At 43.2% G+C, this 27,341-nt stretch overlaps 1 protein-coding gene across 4 annotated transcripts in view; it reads left to right on the top strand.

Annotated features, from left to right (window-relative positions):
• Nucleotides 1-11,355: 11,355 nt before the first annotated feature.
• Nucleotides 11,356-27,341, top strand: part of ATP6V0A4 (ATPase H+ transporting V0 subunit a4) — a 58,742-nt gene continuing 42,756 nt past the window's right edge. Inside the window, exons 1-9 of one of the 4 annotated variants that reach the window (XM_084636968.1) lie at nucleotides 11,356-11,544; nucleotides 13,827-13,877; nucleotides 14,895-15,027; nucleotides 17,665-17,743; nucleotides 20,792-20,886; nucleotides 21,451-21,576; nucleotides 21,984-22,078; nucleotides 25,308-25,434; nucleotides 26,170-26,252. In XM_084636968.1, coding sequence (XP_084493094.1) covers nucleotides 14,911-15,027; nucleotides 17,665-17,743; nucleotides 20,792-20,886; nucleotides 21,451-21,576; nucleotides 21,984-22,078; nucleotides 25,308-25,434; nucleotides 26,170-26,252 — 722 coding nt within the window. In that variant the 5' untranslated portion in view covers nucleotides 11,356-11,544; nucleotides 13,827-13,877; nucleotides 14,895-14,910. Of the gene's footprint in view, nucleotides 11,545-13,826; nucleotides 13,878-14,832; nucleotides 15,028-17,664; nucleotides 17,744-20,791; nucleotides 20,887-21,450; nucleotides 21,577-21,983; nucleotides 22,079-25,307; nucleotides 25,435-26,169; nucleotides 26,253-27,341 lie in introns of all 4 variants that reach the window. The other 3 variants (XM_084636966.1, XM_084636967.1, XM_084636965.1) reach the window with 3 other exon arrangements.

Below are 27,341 nucleotides of genomic sequence, written 5' to 3'. Positions count from 1 at the left end.
ACGTACTGTACAGTGAAAGAGAAGGGCTTTAACCAAAACAAAAGTCTGTGTGTTGGCAGCCTTCAGGGTAAGTTGATTACAAACAGTGCAACTGGTAAAGGTTCCCTGAAGGTCAGGCCCCAGTTCCTGACAGGATCACTGTAGTAAGAGATAGGAAAGACCTATTGGAGTCAGGTTTCATCCGATGAAGTGAGCTGTAGCTCACGGAAGCTTAGGCTCAAATAAATTTGTTAGTCTCTAAGGTGCCACAAGTCCTCCTTTTCTATTGGAGTCCATTCTTCTTGCAAAGGCCCCTGATCTGCTTACGTACATCTTTTGATATAAAAATTGTATTAAAGCTAATGTTAAAACTATCTAATACACAAATTAAGGAAAGAAAATACACATAATATATAATCTGCAATACCCCAAATTATGGTTAATAAATTTAAGAATACAGTTAAAACAGTAGCATCCAAATACATCACTCATAAAAAGTTATATTAAGAGTAGCTTGTGGAAAGAAAATATAGCAATGGGTGTAGATTGTTCCTCAGTAACTGAGAATTTAGGATAGTAAATACAATCCATCAGAGAAGTTTTTCAGTTACTTTCCGGACTTCACTTCTCAATGGCATGCCAGCTCCTGGTTTTGCTGATGTCCGGTGATGTGTCCTAAATAAATGTCCCTTGACCACTTAATGGCATCTGACATCATGAGTTGCCGCATCAGCCGAGCATAGCACTGACCGTTCCCACATTCGCACAACGCTTACTTGTTACAGGGATCCCATGCGCCCAGTGCTCTGACGATCAGCACATGTGTTTGAACCTCATAACCCCTAGCACTCAAGACATCGACCAGAGAGGTGTATTTCTCTACCTTTCGAGCTCAGGTCTTGCAGAAGGCCGGGGTCCTGTTTTCAAAGGCAACTGTGATGTCCACCATGACCATATTCTTCCATTCCTCGTTAGCGATGACGATGTCCTGTTGCAGTTGACTGTCCGTTCCAGGGATATCAGAGTCCCTGGGTGGCGGGATGGCTTTGACTAGGCAATCTTGGATGGCATTGTGGTGCAGCTGCAGGCTCTGGAATGGGGCTTGCAGCTACATAAGTCATGATCTTTGATCTTAGCTAGATGGCTTAAGAACTGAAAAAGAAGATGATCAGTGGGAGGAACCTGTCTTACATTTTGGATCTAATATCCAAAGATTTCTGTATGCTGGTCATCTTCCCCATACTGTGTAGCAGTTGCGCCTTAACTCTCTTCTGGAGGTGGTACTTCTAGGCATAAGAGAGTAATTCAGACGTTAGGTTCACACAGTCTTTGGCAGTTTCTGTGCAGAGGGCAGTCAGTGTGTCAGTTGAGATTAGTACTTGTCCACTAAGAAAAGAGCTGAGACCAGTCCTTTTGTGTAGGCCATTCACAGCTGTCAGATGATGGTGACTGGCTGTCACTAGTGATCTGGATTCTACCATGAATTAGAACTGGTTACCTAAGGTACAGCTATGAGAGAATCTGTACGCTATTACAGCTCCCATGAGCCATTATCTCTGCCCATTCCTGTCTTCTACCCACCATGATGTCCTTACGAAAGAAACTTCAGAAGTTAAATCAGACAGAAAACCACCTGGATTCCAGCAGCACACAGATATTGACATTTTTTTGCCATAATTACAAATAACTTCAGGTGCACAAGTAAAATAAAAGCTATGCTGGATCTGTGCAGTCAGCATAGATATCTGTTGTGCCTTGTTCACTAAACTTGTGCTGCATGGAAACAGCTGTTGGGAGAGAAAATTTAACAGGCTAGGCAATTTCATGCTGGTGAAATCAAAAGGCATCAAGCTGAATAAGTCTTTGATTTATTCTTATAGACAGGTGCAGCACAGAGAATGGCAGGGAAAGCCTTGTCCCCAGGCCGGGAAAGCTTTGTCCTCTGCCTTGTCCCCAGCTACCTGGCCTCCACTCTCATTCCAGCTGGTTGAAGAATTGTCAGTATCAAATAAACATATTTCTGTCAAAAAATACCCATTTCATCAACAGAGACATGTTTCACTGACATCTGGCAGAGCGGGGAGTCGAAGCTGGGTCTCCCACATCCCAGGTTCATGCTCCAGCCACCAAGCTGTTCACTATTCTGGGGGAGCGTGTTCTCATGTCTTTTGTGAAAATTTTCACAAGCCTTCCATGTCATTCTGAGGCCAAACAAAAACAAATGTCAAAACCTGTCTTTTGCGAAATGGAATTGTTTTCCAACCAGCCCTAACCCTGACCTGGCGAGCTGAATGGGTCGTTCTGTTTAGTTCTTTGCCACTCAGCTCAGACTAACGACAAGACATCTGGTTCATGACAACTGTGATGCACCCACCAGTTCACTAAGAATGGACCGAGAAGACTGCCACCAGTTCTGTACTGGCAGTGAACGGTTCTGTATCGCTTTACTGATTCCCTTCAGAACACCCAGTCCTTGAAATAAAATATTTCCATGATGAAATACAACTTATCCCACTTGAGATTTCCATGAGAAAAGACTTGTCAAGCTGCAATTGAATAAAAAGACAAGACAGCTGAAATGGGAAAATTGACAGTTAGCCACCAGGCCCTGCCATTCCAGATCTGCTTTGTTTTATGTTTTTTAGCTTGTCCACAGCAGCAGATGAAGTTACAACTGCCTCTAGCCAGTCTGCAATGGCTCGTTCTTGTCGGAGCCTTCTGTACCCGCTGTAAATACTTTCTGTTGACAGTGGAGCAATTATGGATGGAGTTTGCTTGTGTGACAACAGAACTGCGTGTATGATCAAACCATCAGACAGTGATCCTGAAAGAAATAAGCCTTTCCATAACAGACAATGCTTTAAAAAGTACCTGAGTGCCCAGATACAGAATGCCTTTGGAACTCATTGTATAAGATCATCTTCACTTCTGGCTAATTACAGTGTCCAGAGCTTTCATAAATACATGTTTTTTATTTTCATTTTCACCTGAGAATGAGCTTACCTGAAAAACAGAAATTGTTTACTGGGAAGAAAGCCAAGTGCTCTCCCTTCCACTCCACCCTTCCCTCCTTGAATGGCTCTTCTTTGGGTTTTGCTGGGAGTTGATACGGAAATTCATTTCACAGACATGATCAAAATCAAAACCCACTTCACGCTAAAAAATGTTTGAGAAAGAGAGAAACTTTGTTGTTTAGCAAATAATTTGTGATGATGCATCTTTTCAATTGTAGCCATTATTGAAACTGCCTTTGTCAGATTGTATGTAAATACTTCCACCTCCAAGAGAGACTGGTACTGCTTTCAGAGCGTTTGCACAGCTAGAGAGCATTTGACATGCACAATGATCTGTTTCTTTACCTTTTAAAAAAAACAACTGGTAGCTGAGCCAAAATCAACTGAAGAGAATGGAAAGACTCCCACTGACTGCAATGGCTTTTGGCTTGGGCTTGAAATGAGGGGATTATTGATGAACTCAAGTAAACTCTGTTAAAGGTTCTCCGCACACAACTCTGGCTTTATTTCAGTTCTGATCTGTAACACTGTAATGTTTCAGTGCTGCAGCTCCCTTCAGCAGAAGCTGCTAATCATACTAAATTGTGTGGGGAGACCCATCAAACCTTTTCTTAGCTGTTGATCTATCGCAGTATTTGAACTCCAGTCTCCAGAGGAGAAAGGGTAGTGCATGAATCACAGACATTAAAAATGGAAAAGATATAGGTCATTTTGGTCCTTCCCGTGCCAGGGATTGTTCTTTTATGGATTTTGCTGAATGCCTTGCCCAGTTTATTTTCAGATGACTCAAGTAAGGGGGCTTTCCCCGCTCCCCTTGAGAGACTATTGCATAGTCTAATAGATTTGTTAGGCAATTTTTCATAATAATCTCAAATGTGGGATTAGCTACCATTTGAGTGTATTTTTTGGTTTATAGTGACTGCTTCTACGGCTTCTGTGCTTAATTAAATGTTCTTTGCCCACTGCCTGCAACTGTGTGACCCTCCAATTACTACCGATGATTATTTTTTACATTCTAAACAAAAGCTGATCTTTGCATCAGTGCAACTCTGCTGAAAAGAGTAGTAAAGAGTGCCATGTTCTGCATTCTAGAGCAAAAAATACCTAAATCAATACAACATACACTGCACTAGAGCAAAGAACGTTAGGTGCGTGGCACAACACAGTCAAGTAAAAAGAGAGCAAATCCCCTTTTTCAAATGAAGCATTTGGTAGTCAGTTACATCTTTGGTCCCTGCTCTGTCTCCAGCATGCCGGCCTACTGTTGTTTTTACTACTGCTGTGGAGGAGGGCAGCTTTGGTGTAAAGAAAAAGTACCTGTTCACATTTGATGTAGCCATACAGAATATCTTTGTGTGATACAGCTGTGTACAAATGTAATCTGAGCAAACACTTCGGTCTGTGTGTAACTTGACTCATCAGTGGGATGACACACACGAGTAAAATTATACATGTGCTTGAGTGTTGATGTGATTGGGTCCTAGCTTAGTTTTGTTTATTGCAATTCCCGGATTCTAACATTCAGAGCGTTACGAACAAAGATCCTGCTCATATGGCAAAACAGGACTGCAGAGCTAAATGCTCAATAAACGTCTTCAGGTCCCTGATAGCCCTGATCCAGTCTTGATATCGATCATATAAGCCTCTATCTCTTTGCATCTTCCCTGTGAGTAACTAAACCTCCAGGTCCACGTTTAGAAAAGAGATTTGTGGGGTTGGCTGGGGCTGTTCAGTGGCTCCAAAGCCCCTTAGCCTCCCCTCCCCTTTAGTTTATCATATTTATATTTGGCACTCGGTGTTTTCTGCAGTGGCCCCCTCACAGCTCCAATTCAAGAAGGTGTTTACACACATGCCTAACTTTCAGCATGTGAATAGCTGATTCTCTTTCATGGGTTTTCTGGATATTTTTGTTGTTGAAATTGTAAAGCAAAAATGTTATCGATGTTATCAAAATGAACATTGGCTAACTTTTCTCAATAACATTTTTGATGATGTGTTTGAGAACAAAAAAAATTGGGGGGAATTTGCAAAAGATATTGTGAGAATCTCTTAGCAAATGCAATGTGGTTCTGTGTTAAATGCTTCGGAACAAAATCAATTTCGAGGTTTTGAAATGGTTTGCAAAACTTTTGGGTTTGCCAGCCAGTGCTAGGTTTGTTTCTTTGACTGGTCCACGATAGCGTGACCTTAATGTGCCTTCCTTTCTCTTCCCGCTGTCCCTCCAGCACCCTAGAAATTGTATAAGTCATTACTACACAGTTCCTTCTGGCTGAGTTAGAAAGAGGCTCCCTTTAATTCCAGCTAGCACAGCTGCTGCGTACAGACAATGGGGCTCCTGATTCGAGACCCAGATCCAGTACTAATTAGAACACGCTCACTACCAATCTAGGCACTGCATATGGGGGAGGGGCTCTTCTGAACAGAATTTACTCTTGGGTCTGGTCACCACCAGTGACAATCTGATCTTTAATAATATTCTTTTTAATAATGTTCTGCATTCAAAATGCCAAAGGAATGAAATGGATTATCCTTTCAGCTTCTATCATGAGTCTGTGAAGGTAATAAAAATGGGGATCCAGCTTTATTACTCCTCTCTATATTCACTCAGTGTCAACTAATTAGATTTAGTCTCCAATGCAGGAGGGATCTTAGCAGTGCTCAGCTGGTGATGATTGCATGTCTGGAAATACCAGGCCCCTTTCCCAGCTACCTTCTAGGACAGTATTTGAATGTAATTCTGGACCTACCACTGAAATGTTGTGAATAAAAATGGGAAGAGTTTTATAGTTTTGTTCCTACCCCTTTAGTACAAACAAAGTTAGCATTAAAATAATATGATCTTGTTGGGAGGGAAAGTGATCTTGTGGATACTAGACTTAACATGGGAGACCCTGAGTAGCCAGTTTATTTTATTGCGTCAGTATACCTCAGCCAAGGAATGAATGATGATTTCTGTTCTCTTAGCATTATAACCAAGCTTAGCAACCCTTTTGTTTGGCAGTGCCCACTCTGACCTGTGCCGGCTCCTTCACAGCACCATTTGGGTGGAGAAATGCAACTCCCTTGCCTTTCACCAAGTATTGAAGCCAGTTACTTTGCATCGGTCTTCACGGCTGAGGATGTGAAGGAGATCTCAAACCTGAGCCATTCTTTTTAGGTGACAGATCTAAAGAACCTGTCCCAGATTACAGAGTAGCAGCCGTGTTAGTCTGTATTCACAAAAAGAAAAGGAGGACTTGTGGCACCTTAGAGACTAACCAATTTATTTGAGCATAAGCTTTCGTGAGCTACAGCTCACTTCATCGGATGCATAAAAGTGGAAAATGCAGTGAGGATATTTTTATACACACAGACCATGAAAAAATGGGTGTTTATCACTTCAAAAGGTTTTCTCTCCCCCCACCCCACTCTCCTGCTGTGTATGATAATCAAGGTGGGCCACTTCCAGCACAAATCCAGGTTTTCTCTCACCCCACCCCACTCTCCTGCTGGTAATAGGAACTGGGGGAGCGGGGGTTTTCTCACTGGAGTCTGGTCTCGAAGTTTTTCTGTTGTAATATCACAACTTTCATGCCTGTAATCGCGTGACCAGAGAGATTGAAGTGTTCTCCGACTGGTTTATGAATGTTATAATTCTTGACATCTGATTTGTGTCCATTTATTCTTTTACGTAGAGACTGTCCAGTTTAACCAATGTACATGGCAGAGGGGCATTGCTTGCACGTGATGGCATATATCACAACAGAAAAACTTCAAGTCCAAACTCCAGCGAGAAACTGCTGAATTGGAATTCATTTGCAAATTGGATACAATTAACTTACGCTTGAATAGAGACTGGGAGTGGCTAAGTCATTATGCAAGGTAACCTATTTCTCCTTGTTTTTTCCTACCTCCCCTCCCCCCAGTTCCTCAGACATCTTGTTAAACCCTGGATTTGTGCTGGAAATGGCCCACCTTGATTATCATACACATTGTAAGGAGAGTGATCACTTTAGATAAGCTATTACCAGCAGGAGAGTGGGGTTGGGGGAGAGAAAACCTTTTGAAGTGATAAACACCCATTTTTTCATGGTCTGTGTATATAAAAATATCCTCACTGCATTTTCCACTTTTATGCATCCAATTAAGTGAGCTGTAGCTCACGAAAGCTTATGCTCAAATAAATTGGTTAGTCTCTAAGGTGCCGCAAGTACTCCTTTTCTTTTTGTCCCAGATTAAGATATCATTAGAGGCGGCTTTGGAACAAATTGATAAATTAAACAGCAATATGTCACCAGGACCAAATGGTATTCACACAAGAGTTCTGAAGGAACTCAAATGTGAAATTGCAGAACTAATAACTGTAGTCTGGAACCTATCATTTAAATCAGCTTCTGTACCAGATGACTGGAGGATAGATAATGTGATGCCAGTTTTTAAAAAGGGCTCCAGAGGTGACCCCGACAATTATAGGCCGGTAAACCTGACCTCAGTACTGGGCAAACTGGTTGAAACTGTAATAAAGAATAATATTGTCAGACATATAGATGAACATAATTTGTTGAGGAAGAGTCAACATAGTTTTAGTAAAGGGAAATCATGCCTCAGCAATCTACTAGAATTTTTTGAGGGGGTCAACAAGCATGTGGACCAAGGGGATTCAGTGAATATAGTGTACTTAGATTTTCAGAAAGTCTTTAACAAGGTCCCTCACCAAAGGCTCTTAAGCAAAGTAAGCTGCCACTGGATAAGAGGGAAGGTGCTCTCATGGATTGGTAACTGGTTAAAAGATAGGAAACAAATTGTAGGTATAAATGGTCGGTTTTCAGAATGGAGAGTGGTAAACAGTGGTGTCCCCCAGGGGTCTGTTCTGGGACCAGTCCTATTCAACATATTCATAAATGATCTGGAAAAAGGGGTAAACAGTGAGGTGGCAAAATCTGCAGATGATACAAAATTACTAAAGATAGTTAAGACCCAGACAGACTGCGAAGAGCTACAAAAGGATCTCTCAAAACTGGATGACTGGGCAGCAAAATGGCAGATGAATTTCAGTGTTGATAAATGCAAAGTAATGCACATTGGAAAGCATAATCCCAACTATACATATAAAATGAAGGGTCTAAATTAGCTGTTACCACTCAAGAAAGAGATCTTGGAGTCCTTGTGGATAGTTCACTGAAAACATCCACTCCATGTACAGCAGCAGTCAAAAAAGCAAACAGAATGCTGGGAATAATTAAGAAAGGGATAGATAATAGGACAGAAAATATCATGTTGCCTCCATATATACATGGTATGCCTACATCTTGAATACTGTGCGCAGATGTGGTTGCCCCATCTCAAAAAAGATATATTGGAATTGGAAAAGGTTCAGAAAAGGGCCACAAAAATGATTAGGGGTGTGGAATGTCTTCCATCTGCGGAGAGATTAATAAGACTGGGACTTTTCAGCTTGGAAAAGAGATGGCTAAGGGGAGATATGATTGAGGTCTATAAAATCATGACTGGTATAGAGAAAGTAGATAAAAAAGTGTTGTTTACTACTTCTCATAACACAAGAACTAGGGATCACCAAATGAAATTAATAGGCAGCAGGTTTAAAACAAATAAAAGGAAGTATTTCTTCACACAATGCACAGTCAACCTGTGCTACTCCTTGCCAGAGGATATTGTGAAGGCCAAGACCATAACAGGGTTAAAAAAAGAACTACATATATTCATGGAGGATAGGTCATCAATTGCTCTTAGCCAGGATCAGCAGGAATGGTGTCCCTAGCCTCTGTTTGCCAGAAGCTGGGTATGGGTGATGGGATAGATCACTTGATGATTACCTGTTCTGTTCATTCCCTCTGGGGCCCCTGGCACTAGCCACTGCCAGAAGACAGGATACTGGGCTTGCTGGACCTTTGGTCTGACCCAGTAAGGCCATTCTTATGTTCTTACTTCACTCCTGCTTCTGTCTCCTTGGAGGTCAGAAATGAGGTTTCTTCTCCTGACAGTAAGTACCTCAGTTCAACAGCTGTCGCTTCCAGTTCTGGCTAGTTTAAATGAAAAGCTGAGTTCAATGACACAGGGTAGAACATGAGGAGCAAATCACAAGCAAAACAGGCACGAAGCAGGCAAGTGCTGGGCCAAGCAGAGTTTCTAGGCTCTAAAGTCACTTGGAGGATGCCAGGTGAGCAAGATGAAAACCTTAGGCCTAAATTTCCAAGGTAACCCCTGGTTTTAGATGCCTCAGCTTTCTGGGTACCCCAATTGGAGAAGGTGGGGGAGGTTCAGAAAGTGCAGAGCACCCTCCCTCTCAAGCTGAGCAACCAAAAACTGAGGCATCTAGAATCACTTGTCCTTGTTTGAAAATGTAGCCTTACGTATTCACAAGCTCTTTGTTTCTGCCAGTGTGGTTGTCTACCCCACCTGGTCAAACTGTGGCTTTCCGCTTGTGAGCTCACTGTTGTGTGTCCAGAAATGTCTGGGTCTTAGAAAGTGTGTCGTTGTCTCTTTTAACAGTCCAGAGTCAGCAGGTATTAGTCAATACCCTATTTTACGTAGTAACATGCATTATCATTAGCCTTCATGATTTTGCTTTGAGACAGGCCTTTGTCCCTCCAGTGGATCCCAGTCCCCAGCTATAGAGGGGTGTATATATCTGTAGCTAGGCCAACCTTGGGAGCTGTTTGTCCAATCACACAAGAACAATTTAGTCATATAGAGCTCAATTGTGCTTTTGAGGGTATGTCTACATTACAGCTGGGAGCGTGCTTCCCAGCATGAGTACACAGACGCACTAATTCTGTTTGAGCTAGCATGCTAAAAATACCAGTGTCGCCAGGAGTAGCATGGACTGCAGCTTGGGCTACCCGCCTGAGTACAAACACATCCGGACCCCTGGGTGCATACTTAGGTGGCTAGGGTGAGTCGATGCCCATGCTACCCCCAGGCAGGGCCATCCCTGGGGGAGTGCAGGGCCCACGACATAAGGCACCGAGTTTCTAATCTACTAGGGGGTGCTTCCCCTTCCCCCAGCTCAGCCCAGGAACTGCCCCCACTCTACCCCTTCTCCCAAGGCCCTGCCCCTGCCCAGTTCCACCCCCTCCCCCCGAACGCACCACGCCCACGCTCCTCTCCTCCCCCCCGCCCCCCGTGCCTCCCTTTGCAGTGAAACATCTGATCTGTGGTGGGTGGTAGACGCTGAGAGGGAGCGGGAGGTGCTGATTGGCGGGGCCCGCCGGCGGGCAGGAGGCACTGTGGGGAGGCGGAAGTTCTCATAGGGGGGCTGCTGGTGGCCACAGCTCACCTCCTCGCCCCCACCACCTGCCTGCCCGCCACTCTCCTCCTTGCCGCCTGCCCCTCACCTCCCCATTTGCTTCCTCACCCCACTCACCTGCGCGCCTCACCTCCCCATGATTTTATACAAGTGTGGGGCCTCCCAAAGTGCAGAGCCCAGGGCGGTCGCCCTGATTCGCCATACCCAAGGGAGGGCTCTGCCCCCAGCTAACTTGAGCAGAGCTGGCACATCTGCCTACCTGCACTGGGAAGGATGCTCCCAGCTGCAGCGTAGAAATACCCTTAGTCCACAGCCCTGAGCAAGGGGTAATTCATAAGAATCCCCACCCCAGGAGAGACCCTAGAAGGGACCATCCCTCTGAGACACCATTCCCTCCCTACTTCCCCTTTGCTCGCCATGTTGACGAGTAAAGGACTTCAAGTCTCTGGGGCTCACAATGTAGTAGCTTTCATGAGTACTAAAGTTCACTTAAATAATATAGTTTTCAAAAGGAAAAAAATAATGTTAAATCCCAACTCCCGTGAAATCAATGGGAGTTTTGCCATTGACTTCACTGGAGCCAGGATTTCACTGAGTCTTTTTTCTTTAGCATTTGAGGGGAAGGAATATAAAGCATCCATTTCCCGTCACACAAACCAATAAAAATAAAGGTCCATAAAATCAGTATTCATGATCACTAACATAATACTCCTCATAGAACCTCTTTTTGGTGTGTAAACATTCCACATTAACCTCATACCAATGTTTGGCTGGAAGAAAGTCCTAAATCTCTCCTTGTTCCTACCTGATCTCCAGTATTGTGTCTTTGCCTTAAAGCTGATAGAGTTGTGTGAGAAACAGCTTGAAGGTTTTCTCTGTTTCCTGGGGATTGCTATTTCTTTAACCAATATTTGAATGAGCTTTCATTGGTTTATACTTCTCAGAGTATAGCACTTTACAAAAGTTCATTTTCGTTTGAGAGCACCTTGGCTGTGCAAGGAAGCATGTCCGATTTGTTATTAATCACAACAATTTGCACACTGACAAAACAGCCAACTCTTGTCACAGATCTGGCATGAAAAATTTAGAATGAGCCAGACAGCTCCTGATCCATTTCACTCCGTGTTTGTTTTAGGACAAAAAGGGTCTCTCTTCTCTGGTCTAGACCAGTTCAGCCCTTAAAAGAACTGGTTTCTATAGATATGTTAAAGAAAGAAAAGTTTACTTCGGTCCTTCATTTGCTGCTCAGTAGAATTGGAAGTAGTTCCAGAATTCTTCAGGCTCCATAAAGAGCAGGTGATCAAGGTAAGAACAGGCATTCATATTACCTAACACAAGAATTCTGGCTAGCTAAGCCAAAATGGAACATTTTCGTTGTTGTAGAACTACCTTTAGAATTGTTAAGACTTGATGGGCGGTTCTCCTCTCAGCCCTGCTAAGGAAACAGCCTACATAAAGTTTTTTGGTCATTGACCTGATGACACATAATAATATTCTTTTTAAATCAACAACTAACTCTTACAGCTATATCTAAACGTGTGTACATTCTAACTATAACTTAGGAGATCACAAATGGAGTAACTGTGGATGATTGTTTAGCTATCCCTTTGTCAAACTGAAGAATTTTGAGGAAAAGAAACCTGACAGCAACTCAGATTGGGATTATATTCCATATTAAATTAATAGTGGCTAAAGTAAATGAGAAACTTCTACTATGCTCATTAGAGCTGGGCAGGAAATAATTTTCCAGTCTGAAATCTTGAAAATTGTCACAAATCAAAAATCTGATTTTTAAAAAAAAACAACCCTCACTTTGGATTGGGTCAATCAAAATGTTTCATTTTAAAAAAATGTTGATTTGAGAACTGATTTCAATCTTGATTTTTTTTTTTACCTTTAAAGTATATAAATTACCTACAATTTCAAAATGAAAGTTGAAGATGTTGTTTCATAAATGTTGAAATGGGCTGTTTCAACAAATTTGAAACTTTTCTTTTCAAATGGGGAGATTTGTTGAAACTGAATAATTTAGGTTTTGATGATCTGTTTTCTCTGATGGAAAAAATGTTTTACTGTGAAATTCCCAACCAGCTGTATTGCTCGCATCCTATCTCAGCCATGTGAAACTGACAGATGATATATTTTATTTTAGCAAGTTATTAGTTATCAAATGTTCTGTTTTTCTATACCTTAAAACTACCTAGTGAATGGGTACAGTGAGTGATGCAATGAAAGCTCAGAGGAAAAGGGATATGCATTGACTCTATATATGAATAATTGACTTCATTGAATCTCCATAAATCAGGCCATTTATCACATTTTGTAAAACTCATCTATTATTTTTAGGGTGGTTTTTTTTAATGTCCTTGGTGCTTTAAATAAGAGGTGATTTGAACATACGCGGACCTACTAGGAATAAGCATTGCAAGATTGGGTTGAAAAAGAGAGCAGGTTAGGGACAGTTCCCTTCCCGCCTTTGTTATTAGGTGGAAGAAATTCATCAAGGGATGCAGTTAGTAGTCGAAGTATAAAAATGTCGGTTTGGGTCTGATTTTATTTTTAAATGCATGGAAATAATGTGTTCAATTGCATGTTTCTTCTGGCCAAGTGATTGCTATGTTTGTGCATTGAAATTAGCTGATTACATGCATGAATGCTCAATGACATGATTATCTGCAGTTTGCATGTGCGGTTACCTTATGTAAATAGTGATAATAGCATGCACAAAGCAAATGAAAAATTGCATGTGCATTTTGCGTATGTCATTACATGTGCCTTATTTTGAAAATAGGCCCTTTGTGAAAGAAAGAAAGAAAGAAAGAAAGAAAGAAAGAAAGCAAGCATTTTATAAAACAAATATTAGTATGAAACATTCCAAGAAATGTTGATTTAAATTTAAATGAAAATAGATTTCCCTTTTATGATGTAAACTGTCCCTTGCTGTGTTTGCAACCCAGACACCACATTGTGTTAGGAGTGAAACTGACATGAAACAGATCAGCCTCCCTTACCTATCTATATTCAAGATGAGTTTAATGGAACAAGATGTCAGGCCTCTTGGCTCATCACTTTTGTGGACAGTACTGTGAATTTCAGTTTCAGTATCCAAACATGTTAATCACCCACATTTGGGTGGTCTGAAGTGCCCAGATCCTATGCTGGGCACAGGGAGAAGAGGAGAGGGCAGGATTCACTCACCTGTTTAATGTAGAAGACCTATGAGACTCACCTCCCATGACAAGCATGCACCCCTCCCAACCCCCCACTAACCTTCCATCCTGCCATAGGGTGACCAGATAGCAAGTGTGAAAAATCAGGACGGGGTGGGAGGTAATAGGCACCTATGTAAGACAAAGCCCCGAATATCAGGACTGTCCCTATAAAATCGGGACATCTGGTCACCCTACCCTGCCATGATGATGACTCTGTGGGCAACATGGCTACTGCCCTCAGGAGAGGAAGAAACACTCTTGTGTGTGTTGTGCTGCAGCACTTCTTCCTCGCCTGCAGGTTGTGCTGTGTAGAGAGCCCTCTCCCTGCTACTCTCCTCTCCCCAGGCCTGCTCCTTCCTCTCTTCCTCACTGCAGCTACCAGGAGGAGGAGAAGTGGAGGGACTGTGAGCAGACAGAGGATTAAAGGTGGGTAGGGTAACCAGACAGCAAGTGTGAAAAATCGGGACGGGGGTGGGGGGTAATAGGAGCCTATATAAGAAAAAGACTCCCAAATCGGGACTGTCCCTATAAAATAGGGACATCGGTCACCCTAAAGGTGGGAGAGGTGGACAGGGCACCCTTTCTGGATTCTCGCTCTCTCTCTCACCCTGATTTTCTGTTTGGAGAGTTGTGAGGTGTAAATAGGGAGAAGCAAACTAGATGCCTAAAATTCATCCAGTCTCCCTAATGCGTTAGTATCTTGGACAAAGACCATATATTGTTGTATACAGGGGTACTGCCCTTTGACTGCATTCTGCCCCCTTTTACGCGACAGGAGGGCCATGAGAGAGATGGGGGAAGCAGCTGGATCCGCATGTGCCAGGAATCCCCCTACCATAACGGGGGGTCCTCCTGCTGTCATAACAGCCCTACACCCCTTGCCCCCAAGCTGTGTCTGGGTGGGCAGGAGGGTGCATGGCTGGATGGCTGTTTGTTCTGGCTCCGGAATGACCTGGAGGTAGCGGTGTAAAGCGGCTGTAAAGTTAGAGCAGCCCTTTGGAGATCTGTTTGGGATTCGGTTAGTGCCCTCTGCAGCTGGGCTGTGGCTGACAGGCTTTGTAACCCCTCACAGCTAAACCCAGTTCCATCGTTGTCCTTAGCCAGGGCATATCAAAACAACCCAGTGCTCTGTACCTGTCACACTTTTACTGGGGCTGTCAATTACAGTTAACTCAAGTGATTAACTCCAAACAAATGAACTCGATTAAAAAAGTGAATCGCAATTAATCGCAGTTTCTTGCCATTAATCACGATTAATTTTTTGTAATCGTTTGACAGCCCTAATTTTTACCAAAGGTACAGATTTTCTGGATGCCCAGCATTTAGAGTTCATTGTATTGGCTTAATAAGCCAGCATTTATACTGCCCTTTACATTTTAAGGTTTGTCACAAGGCAAACAAGCCAGCGTCACCACCTTAATTCTCCCATCAACACTGGTGCAGAACAAGAGCGAGCGAGATGGCGTCAATGTTCCGGAGTGAGGAGATGTGTCTGATGCAGCTGTTTCTCCAGGTGGAGGCTGCCTATTGCTGCGTTGCAGAGCTTGGCGAGCTGGGCCTGGTCCAGTTCAGAGATGTAAGTAGTTATGAGAGGTTCTGGGGTAGGAATGTTGGGATCAGCTATTAAAGGGCCACTGTAAATGTGGTTGGTCCCAAAAGATGCTGGGACAATAGATTAATCTGGAAGGCGGGGATGCTACAAAAGTTTTTATAGTGCGGGTGCTGAGAACCCTTGAACCAAACTGTAATCCCTGTCTATAATGGAAACCACTTCGAGCCAGGGGATGTGGCAGACCCCCTGCATCTCTAGTTCCAGCACCTATGCTGGAAGGGCTTGGCATAAAGACTGTAAATACCTGCCTTGCTCTGGAAAGGAAGGAGGCCGTGGGATTCAGGCAGTGGACTGGGAGATCCGGGTTCAATTCCCAGCTCTGACACAGACTGCCTGCATGACTTTGGTCCAGTCGTTTATTTTCACTGCACCTCGGTTCCCCATCTGTAAAATGGGGATAAAAATATTTCCATTTATCTGTCCTGTCTATTTAGATGGTCAACTTGTGGAGGCAGAGACAGTCTGTGAGTCTGTGTATGCACAGAGCACACTGGGACTGTGATCTCACTTGGGCCTCTAGGCGCTACTCAAATACAAATACAGTAGAACCTCAGAGTTACGAACACCTCGGGAATGGAAGTTGTTCATATCTCTGAACAAAACATTGTGGTGGTTCTTTCAGAAGTTTACAACTAAACATTGACTTTAATGCAGCTTTGAAACTTTACTGTGCAAAAGAAAAATGCTGCTTTTCCTTTTTTTTTTTTTAGTAGTTTACATTTAACACAGTACTGTACTGTATTCCCCCCCTTTTTGGGGGGGGTCTCTGCTGCTGCCTGTTGCGTACACCAGTTCCAATTGAGGTGTGTGGTTGACTGGTTAGTTCATAACTCTAGTGTTCATAATTCTGAGGTTCTACCGTAACAATAATTACTCTGAGTTTACTGTTACACATAATACTCTTCCTATCATTGACTTTCCAGTTTGATCGGATTACCTGAACAGTGTCCCTGTCTGAAAATTGAAAGTAAAGGTTTATTTATATGTCTGTTTAAGGCCAGATACAGTATGGTAAACAGAGCCACAGTCTAAATTATCTACAGTAAAGGGGGTTTCTTCTGTGAGAATTATAATAACTTGTAAGGGGAGTATTTGGAATTGCTGGAGTCCAAGGGTGTCTACTACACTACAATGCAGTCTATGGCCACCCTTACCCATAATTTAATATGGAGATACGATCCACAGAAATTACATCCACAGAGCTCCATTGTAATCAGAGCAGAGACATCTTGGCTCCAGATAGAGCTTTGCTTGCTGGGTATTGTAGTCTCTATAGTAAAGATGAGCAAGGATGCAATGTCTCCATGTGATGCCAATTATGCATGATTGAAGTATATGCACAGTGTGGTGCTTCTGCAAAAATCTAAGCCCATCAAGGAAGATGCTGCTCCTCCAGTTCATCAGCTAAATCTGAGCCTGATGCCAGAAGTTAGATTCAGCTAAGAAAATATGAACCATTTCTCTGCATGCCAATTAGGCATCATTTGCATATCCTTAAAGTCAATCCCCATCACCCACCTAAATCACCTGGTTACCTTTGGTGGTTTTCCAAAGTGGGTATCTACAAGAACGTTGTTTTTGGAGAGCAAAAACTGCAGCATGAGGTTTATCTGTACAAGGAAGGGACTATAAAGTATTTATACAAGGCTTGAAACTGAGATTTATTGGTAACTGCCAGTAGTGAATGGCATAGCGACAGACATATCCTTGGTGAATTAGCAGACCAAAAGAGTCTGCTGTGGGACATGGAAAATTCATGAGTATTTTTTCTGCCGTGGTGCTGTTGGTAGCACTGGTGGAAGCCGTACTGCAGACAGGAGGCAATGGTTAGTGTCTTCCACCGCTGGCGCTGCATCAGTGCAGATAAATGTTTACTAATTTGCTTAGTGTAAACAAGGTATATGGAATGTGCCTCACAAAATTACACCCCAAATAGTTACACCTGTGACATTGGCATGTACATCCCCAAACAGAGGTTTGGTTATTTAAAGAAATGAGAGGAAAGAGGATTCAGAGTCTTGTTCAGGAGAATATCAAGTCTCCCATTGCTAGGACCCCAGTTCATATCCAAGCGAGGTCAGCAGTGGTGGAGAATAATTGTCTGATGCCTGTTCAGTGGTGCTGGTGATACAAGTTCAGGGATCTTGGTTCAGTTCCTCGGTGGCAAGTGGGGAAGAACTCTCCTCTGTCAGGATAATGAGCAGGCTGTCTTGAGTGAATCACTGGCTGAATTCTGTGGTCCCTGTTATGCAGGAGGTCAGACCAGATGGTCCCAGTGGTTCCTTCTGGCCTTAAAATCTATAAAATTCAAGAAGCCTTTTCTACCCCTGCTCAGACCTCTGGCAGCCAGAGAAGCCATGACTGAATGGGCCAAGCATACCAGTTAAGGTTGAGGCACAGTGATTGTCTGAAGAAGTTTTGTATTCCCATTGTTTGTGTGGTGCCTGTTGTGTGGCTAGGAGGCTACAAGTTTCAGTAATATGCAAAGGCAGCATCTTTCACCCACGCTAATATACAGTTAAACTAAAAGTCTCCCAACTGGCAATGTGCATTCAGCCCTGGGTTTGTTTGGGTTTTTTTGTTTTGTTTTTTAATTTCTAGTTGAATGTGAATGTGAACAGCTTCCAGAGAAAGTTTGTGAATGAAGTCAGAAGATGTGAATCCTTGGAGAGGATCCTCCGTAAGTAGACATTTGTACAATGCTACTGGCTCCAGAAGTGGTAATCTACTATTTCAAAAAGCAAAGTGATCTAACTAGCAAAATTGAATGGAATTTGTTCTAAAGATGGCAAAGCTTTCATTAGAAAGGCTTTGTACTTTTCATCTGAAGGCTTTGAAGTGTTTGCATGCACCAATTAAGTGCCACTATACTACTGGGGCTGGGGAGGGGGAGTGTACGTATCACACCTATTTTGCATATGGGTAAAGTCAGAAGAGAGGTTAAGTGTCCTGCATAAAATCACATTTCCAGCAACTGGGCTGGAAATGGAACCCGGGGTCCTGACTCCTCGTCCCGTGTTCTAACCATTAGAACATCCTATGGACACTTCACTTGATACCATTTCCAGTGGCACAACTAGGGATAGACCGTAGGTCTCCTACCTTCCAGCCTTCAGCCCTATCCCTTTTGGAAGAGGGCCCTGGATACTTAAGACAAGTGCTGCTTGTTGGGCAGAGGAGGGTGAAAGCTGTTGTTGCCTGGGGACAGTTTTTCAGTTGGTGTTGCAGGGTCCGGATTTTGAAGGGGTGCAAACAAAAAGTCAGTGGCCAAGGATATAGGGCTAGATTCACAAAAAGACATAGGTACCCTAACTGCTATTTTAGGCACCTAAATCCCAGAATCAGGCCCCACCGGGATTCACAAACCCCTGGTCCGCTGCCACTGAATTCTGTAGGCAACGAAACTCATTTGGCGGCTACATTTTTGCATTAGAAGTTCCCTCTGCCCCTGTCTTTCTTTCTCCGAGCACGTGCACTGCTGCCTCGCCCTAGACATCCAGATGCCCAAGCCCCAGTGTGATGCCTGAACTGCGGGAAGATCAGCTTTCCTCTGCCCAACTCACCTGTGGGGCCCAATCTGGTAAGCAGGCCCAGAGCTTGCCTACCAGATTGGGCCCCTGCAGGTGAACTCGCACAAAACAACTGGAGGGGAGGAGAGGGGAGGGGAGGAGGAGCTCCCTCATAACTTTTAGTCCAGTGGATAGGTTGGTCACCTGGAATGCATGAGACCTCTGGTTCAAGTCTCGCTCCAGCTGCGAGGAGATGGGATTTGAACAGGGATCTTCCATCTCTCAGGTGAGTGCCCTAACCGCTGGCCTATGGGATAGTCTGATATGGGGTTTCCGCCGTTTCTCCTGTTGAAGCTGTTCCACTTGGCCCCTAGCACCAAGAGAGAATCCCAAAAGAGGGTGGCACCTCTCTCCAGCTTGGATTTAGGCGGTGAACTCCCTGAGAGGGGTGGGGCAAGGACTCCCCCCTTGCTTTGGCATCTCTCATTAGCTAGTTCAGGTGAGGAGCTGCCTAGCATGCCGGCTTTTGTGAATCCCATTCTCAGGTGCCTGTCTCATTCATTGTCCAGGAGCCTGGGCACCAAACCCTGGCTTTGTGATATCAAAGCGAGGAGGTGCAAGGTTCAAGGTGTCTAAATAAATCTATTGTATGAAATGAAACACAGGAAAAATGTAGGCTGGATAGCAAAGAACCTTTGCTACCAGTGGGATCTATTCTATTGCAGTGTATTCTCCTGAGGTACTCCTGGGGGAATTCTGCGCTACTGCACATGCACATAATTAATGAGCCCTGCAGATTTCTAATTTTTTGTGAGGAAAAAAGCTTCTGCCAAAATGTTGCTGCAGTTCCACCTTTTGCACACCAGAGGGTGCTGTGGCAATAGAGCAAAGCTGCAGCTCCCCAACAGCGAGGGAAGGAGAGAGCTGCGTTCTTCGCAGCGGGCCAGGTCAGGAGACAGAGGTATGGGGAGACAGACAGTATGGGATGCTGCTGGGTCAGATCGGTTCAAAACAGCTAGTGGGGGAGGACAGACTGGGACAGGGGCTGAATGGGAGTTGAGGTGCAGGGCCACATGGGGACAGGGGGAGGAGTGCAAAGCTACATGGGGATGGGAGTGGCTGGGTGGGGGCACAGAAACACATGGATACAGGAGGAGGGGGTGCAGGGAGACAGGGACAGGGGAGTGGCTGGGTGGAGGCACAGAGACACATGGGGAGGGGGTACAGGGACACAGGGACAGAGAGTGGCTGGGTGAGAGCACAGAGACACATGGGGACGGGCAGATGTGTCTGACTGAATGGGAGAGGCTAGGGGTCAGCCAGGGTCTGCATGGGGAAAGCTCCCTAACAATCCCTCCGCTCCCCTGTTCCATACTTTTCCCACCCATACACAACAACCCTCCAAGTTCACACCCAGGCTCCTTCCCAGCAATGTACTTTCCTCTCCCTCAGCACCTCTGTTAGCTCTGACTCCCCCAAACCTTTGCACTTTGCTTCTGAGGGGTGTGGGAAATATGGTTCTGTATTGTAGTTTAAATGAATTATTACTCAGAGTTCTGTATTAATATGCTTAGTAAGGAATCTATTTGTCAAAAAACATTTCCTGAATCTTTTTGTTATCTGTATTGTTACAGATATACTTGCTGACAGGTATTTTGAAATAAATGACCAAAAATAATTGAAACTGGTGTGTTTATATTGTGTTATTTTGACAAATAAAATATGCAGCATTTTGTAGAATTTTAAAATATTGTGCGCAGAATTTTTAATTTTTTGGTACAGAATTCCACCAGGAGTACTAAGGGAGGTTGGAGTAGCCCCCCCCCCCCCTTGAGGATTTGAAACTGCTGGAGAAACCACTGTATGCTGTGTTGTAAGGAACAGCAGGCTGGAGAGCAGGCACAATGAACTGATGATCATTTTCTACTGCCGTGCTATGATTAGGTTAGCTTCGTACTACAGGCACGATTCCCAGGTGTATACAATTATCTCCTCTGGAGAAGGAGCAGCTTCCTTACTGCTGAGGGAGGCTCCAGGGAGCCAGATTCTTGGGTGTCGAAGAGTTCCACAAATATTTGGTGAATCTCCTAGAATAAGTGTCGAATGACATTTGGATACTGTGATCATGTGTCATGATGTCACATGCGGGTCACCACCGCAGGCCGTGTCAGTGACCCCAGGGAAAGCCTAACAGTGCCTTTTGTGTGGTTTCCTTGCAGGCTTTCTGGAAAATGAAATGGAAAATGAGATTGTGATCTTCAAACCTGAAAAGTATCCTGAGACCCCCCTGCCTCGAGAAATGATTGATCTGGAGGTACAGAATTCTGCCCTGCCTCGGGGGCATATGGAGCAAGATTGGGCAGGGGAGGAGTGAAATTACATATATATCCATATATTTAACATTTCAGGAAAAACATGTGGGTCCCAGAAGTGGAGGCAAGTGACTCACCAGTGACAGATTCTCATGGGTTAGCCATGTTATTCTGTAGTTGTGGCACAATCCTGTGTACTAGATTAATAATACTGCATTTATATATCGCTGATTGGTTTTAATCGAGGTTGACTGTCACTGTTTGTCTGGGAAGAGACCATGATCTCTCTTCACGTAGAATGATGGTCTGCTGGCTTGCCTAATTTAATGCCTAAATATAACTTTGAGTCACTGCATGTAACAGAGAAGGTGGCAGGGGGAAGGTCAGGGGTTTTATAGCTGTGTGCATGTTCCTAAACAGCCAATGCATATTTTAAAATGTTCATTGCACAATCGTATATGTCTGCCCATATTATTTTACAATCCTTTTGACAGGGATGTGGCAGCCTGTAAAAGGATAACTGGGCCTGTCTTGAATCTTTCCTGTTTTGTTTTGGTTGTAAACAGACGGTTCTGGAGAAATTGGAGAGTGAGCTGCAGGAAGCCAATCAGAATCAGCAAACCCTGAAACAGAACTTTCTAGAACTGACTGAACTAAAACATCTCCTGAGGAAAACTCAGGACTTCTTTGAGGTGAGAGTTCTTCAGATGTGTTACTATCTGTCAGTTTTGTCCTTCTTTCTTTTCGCAGAGGGGTTGATGAATTTTAAAGTTGTTTATGCTTTTGGCTTTATTTTGGGGGGGGGGTGTAAAAAAGACTCCAGATTTCCTTTACTGCAGATTCGAGGTCAAATTTTCCAAAATGCCTTGGTGAGCCTAAGTCTCACTGGGTCTCAGGCTTCTCAGTGCCTAAATCTCATGGGCTCCTAAGTCACTTAGACACTTGAAAGTTTGGTCTAGACACTTGGTCTAGCTCTCCGTAAAAAACTGTCTTCAGACAAAAAATAGCAACAGTAAAGATGTGACAACAGTTAAATCCATTGGAACATGTTAGTGTTTTTAAAATAATTTCAAAAGAAAATGATGATTTCTGCTTTCAGACAGAAACCAATCTGCCAGATGATTTCTTCAATGAAGACACTTCTGGTCTGTTGGAATTAAGAAGTACTCCTACTGCAGTGGCTGCAAAGCTGGGGTCAGTGTGGTTATAGGCTTATAGCTTTAATAAGGCCAATGCAAATATACCCTTCCCTTTTACTTCCACCAGCATTAATAAGCTGGTTTCAGCACCATGACCCAGTCTTAGAGGTTTGCTGAATTCGGTTCCTATCTTCAGATAGCTTAGTACAGGCTGCTTTTCAGTCTCTTAATTGTAACTCATTGATTAAAATGAAAGCAACGTTAGTGTTTTGAAGGAGACAATAGATGATTAAAAACTGATCTTTATGGCTCAGACTATTGCTAAATGGGATGGACAGCCTTTCAGCTCCAGGTCACTGGTTCAAATGTGCCTAGTGACTGAAAATCACTGCCATCTGACAGCTGTTGAGTGGCCTCTGGGAAACTTAGTGAGGAAAATGGAAAGGAGCATATATTCTGATAAGTCAAGTGTTAAAGTGCAATTAGGCAGGCCAAAAAAGAATTTGAAGAGCTACTATCAAAAGATACAAAAAGTAATAGCAAAATTTATTTTAAGTACTTTAGAAGCAGGTAGTCCGCAAAGCAATCAGTGGGGCCACTGGACGATCAAGGTGCTAAAAGAGCACTCAAGAAAGTCAAGGCTGTTGCGGAGAAGCTAAATGAATTCTTTGCATCAGTCTTCACTTTGGGGGATGTGAGGGAGATTCCCACACCTGAGCCATTCTTTTTGTGAGACAAATCTGAGGAACTGTCTTAGATTAAAGTGTCATTAGAGGAGCTTTTGGAACAAATTGATAAATTAAACAGTAATAAGTCACCAAGACCAGATGGTATTCACCCAAGAGTTCTGAAGGAACTAAATATGAAATTGCAGACCTGCTAACTGTGGTATGTAATCTATCATTTAAATCAGCTTCTGTACCAGATGGCTGAAGCATAGCTAATGTAACACCGATTTTTTTAAAAGGCTCCAGAGGTGATCCCGGTAATTTCAGGCCAGTAAATCTAACTCCAATACCAGGTAGATTGGTTGAAACTATAGTAAAGAACAGAATTATCAGACACATAGATAAACATGATATATTAGGGAAGAGTCCAACACGGCTTTTGTAAAGGGAAATCATGCCTCATCAATCTATTAGAATTTTTTGAGGGAGTCAACAAGCATGTGGACAAGGCTGATCCGATGGATATAGTGTACTTGGACTTTGAGAAAACTTTTGACAAGGTCCCTTACCAAAGGCTCTTAAGGAAACTAAGTAGTCATGAGATAAGAGGGAAGGTCTTCTCACGGGTCAGTAACTGGTTAAAAGATAGGAAACAAAGAGTAGGAATATATGGTCAGTTTTCACAGAGGAAAAAGGTAAATTATGGGGGCCCTCAAGGATCTGTACTGGAACCAGTGCTATTCAACATATTCATAAAGTTCTGGAAAAAGGGATAAACTGTGAAGTGGCAAAGTTTCAGAAGATACAAAAGTATTCAAGATAGTTAAGTCAAAAACAGACTGCAAAGAGTTACAAAGGGATCTCACAAAACTAGGCGACTGGGCTACAAAAGGGCAGAAGAAATTCAGTGTTAATAATGCAAAGTAATGCACACATAATCCAACTATACGGACATAATGATGGGGTCTACATTAGCTGTTATCACTCAAGAAAGAGATCTTGGAGTCATTTTGGATAGTTCTCTGAAAGTAGCTGCTCAATATGCAGTGACTGTCAAAAAAGCAAACAGAATGTTAGGAACCATTAAGAAAGGGATAAATAAGACAGAAAATATCATAATGCCACTGTATAAATCCATGGTACGCCCACACCTTGAATAATGATTGCAGTTCTGGTTGCCCCATCTCAAAAAAGATATATTAGAATTGGAAAAGGTACAGAGTAGGGCAATAAAAATGATTAAGGGTATGGAACAGCTTCCGTCTGAGGAGAGATTAATAAGAGTAGGACTGCTCATCTTAGAAAAGTGACAACTAAGGGGGGATATGATAGAGGTCTATAAAATCATGACTGGTGTGAAGAAAGTAAATAAGGAAGTGTTACTTACGCTTTCGTATAACACAAGTACCATGGGGCTCCCAGTGAAATAATAGCCAGCAGGTTTAAAACAAACAAAAGGAAGTATTTCTTCACACAATGCACACTCAACCTTTGGAACTCATTGCCAGGGGATGTTGTGAAGACCAAAAGTATAATTGGGTTCCAAAAAGAGTTAGATAAGTTCGTGGAGGATAGATCTGTCAATGGCTATTAGTCAAAATGGTCAGGGATGTAACCCCATACTCTGCGTGTCCCAAAACCTCCAACTGCCAAAAGCTGGGACTAGATGACAGGGGATGGATCTACAATAAATTGCCCTGTTCTGTTCATTCCTTCCAAAGTCTCTGACACCAGCCACTGTTTGAATTTAGGATACTTCACTAGATGGACCATTGTTCTGTCCCAGTATGGCCATTATGTTCTAATGAAAGATGTGCACATCACAGAAACCACCGCTGCAGTTTACACTCAGGGCTTGTCTACAGCAGAAAACTGCAGTGAGTTTGAATGCAGTCGAGTCAGATGGCATGATGATGACTGTGACTTTGCAGCAATGTTGGCTAAGACAAGTCACGTTCAGCACTGTGTTAGCTCGTCGTGGTTAAATCTCCATATAGTGGTGTTTTGTAAAGTAGGCAATTCTTCAGTGGCCCTCATGATGGCATGATTGCCTTGAGTCAGGGCTTAGTTACTCCAGCCTTGCGCTAGAGAAAGAGGGAGAGAAAGCCGGGAAACTGAACTCTGTTCTAAACCTTTGACCTCATCGGGTTGAGGCCGAGGTACATTGTTCGGTCAATATGGTGAAACTCACATGCCCTGCCTATGCTGCACCGGCTGTGTGTATGGAGAGTATTTCAGTTTCCAGTGCTGTCATCCAGGTGCCTTTCACCATCACTATATCCGCTTCACATATTTAAGAAGAGAATGAATCATTCTCTCCCTGTTCCTCTCCCTCCCTCCCCTAATCGTGAAACAGAGAGGTGGGCTTATGGCCCCCTAAGAAGATAGAGAAAAGTGAATAGTTTAAGAAGTAAGATCCATGCTTGAACTTCTCTTAATAAAGAGGCCTCACCTAACTACAGCCACACCTGTGGCCAGGGTCCCAGGTTGGATTTGAATGTAAATACAGTCTATCGTAGACTACGGCACCTTAATGATTATAAAACCCAGTGTGGTACATGTTCAAAAATATTTAAAATATGCCTGCCATTTATCAGTCTTGTTAACACTGCCTAGATTCACAGCAGGGGTGATAAAAAGGGAAAGGATGGTGCCTTTTGAGCGTTTATTGTGGAGAGCCTGCAGGGGAAACATCTATCTGAGGTACACTGAAATGGACACTTCCCTGGAGGACCCTATTACGGTAGGTATACTCCCGCTTTACCTCCTTCCCATTTTATGTGCACACACACACACACACACCTTTAGAGAAACCCAAACTACTGCCATGATAACCCTCTGCCACTCTACTGTACCTGCCACCTTAGTTAAACCTGGGGTTCAAAGAGGCTAATCCATATAGTAAGAGAGGCGGGACAAATATGAGGCGGGGAGGCCCTCTTTAAAACACAACAGATCTTTGTTTTCCCCATTTTCATTTGTTATGATCACTGTTGCCCATTTGGCCTGAGCAGTTTGCCAATAATCAGGGCCTTGTAGGGCTGTTTTCAATAGGATGAGGACTCACTGTCAGGTACGTTCTTGGTGTATTCTTGTTTATTTATGAAAGTGTACACAAAGTTCTGTGTCCCTGAACACAGTAGAAACAAACAGCGGTTTTCTCGCTCAGAAATTTCCAATCTGTCCCTCCAGCAAGCTCTGTGCCCAAGAAGCCCTGTCCTTTGCTTCCTCTGAGGGTCACACTTAGAACTCCTGCTGGCCTTCTGTCTCCAGTATACACAGCCTGCAACAGATATTCTAGCCCTTGTGTCTGCAACCAGGGGAACCCCTCTGAACAGCATTTTGTGTTTTAATTATTGTTCTTGGAAAACTATTTTAAAAAATGCTGTTGAAAAAGGGTGACTAAAAATTTTCCCTTTTCAGTACTGTGCTGTACTTTGTTATGAGCATTTTAAAATCTGCCTGCATTGCTTTTCAGAAGGAACAGATGAAAAAGAATGTGTTCATTATCTTCTATCAAGGAGAGCAGCTCAACCAAAAAATCAAGAAGATTTGTGATGGGTAAGGCAGGCTGCTGAGAAAGTAGCAATGACTCTTTCGGGGGTGTTTACTTGGCAGGATTGACAAAAGGAGCCTGGGAGTACAGATTATTTCTCAGCACTCTGCTGTCAGTTCTACCAATTTGCTCAATCCTGCTTTTCAATTCTGCTGTGTCTAATAATAAAAATATATATCACTTTGGCATTTTAAAATTAAGGCCCTCAGTTTTCCAAAGTGACTAGAGATTTCAGGAGCCTCAATTTCTAGATTTCTAAGCTGATACCTTAATGGGCCTGGATTTCAGAAGGTCTCAGCACCCACTCTATGGAAATCAGGCCCTTATTAGGGTGTCAGAAGATGGGCAGTCCAAAACTGGGGATCCCTAAAATCTCTAGTCATGTTTGAAAATTTAGGACAAATTTTATTAAGCTTCTGTTTAAAGGATCTGGGGCTATGTTTTTAATAAACCTTTCTGTATTGAATTAACTGCTGACCTCTGTGCTAGTCTCTTTAACTGGTGTCAAAATGAAACAGCAAAGAATAAAAATTAAAATTAAAATCTTAAACATTCCGTCTCGTTCCCACCCTATTGAGCAAACTTTAAAAAAACGAATCAGGTCTAAATACTGCGTTACTGTTTTATAGCACTCAGTACTGATGGGCTTTGTACTGTGTAAGTCAGATTTGATTAACTGTCACTGTCACACATAACCCCCAACCCTTTGGCATGGTTAGCTGAAGTCTTAAGGCTGGCAGATTTTTGCAATGATGACTCCAAGAAAGAACCCTATGTGAGAACCAGAACTGATCATACCTGACACAGCCATCTGGTGGGTGGGTCTTTTCCTTGGTCCCTAGGCTCAGTCAAGACTGGATCGGGAAGGAGAATTTTCCCAGCAAAGGTTTTTGACTGTGGAGCTCCAACTTGACAATCTGACCTTTAAGATCTGCTCCTGCATAATTGATATCCATGGGAGTTTTGTCCTTCACTTCAGTGGGAGCGGGATCAGTCCCTTACTGGCTGCCTTTACAGCGTGCTGCAATAAGCAACAACCAAAATTTCTCATGTATGTAACAAGGCGACGACTATGCCTGAAGGCTTGTCTGTGC

Source organism: Lepidochelys olivacea (genome assembly GCF_965140295.1).
Source record: "Lepidochelys olivacea isolate rLepOli2 genome assembly, chromosome: 1".
NCBI lineage: Eukaryota > Metazoa > Chordata > Testudines > Cheloniidae > Lepidochelys > Lepidochelys olivacea.
The sequence above is the reverse complement of the archived record's forward strand: the minus strand, read 5'-3'. Positions and strand labels throughout refer to the sequence as shown.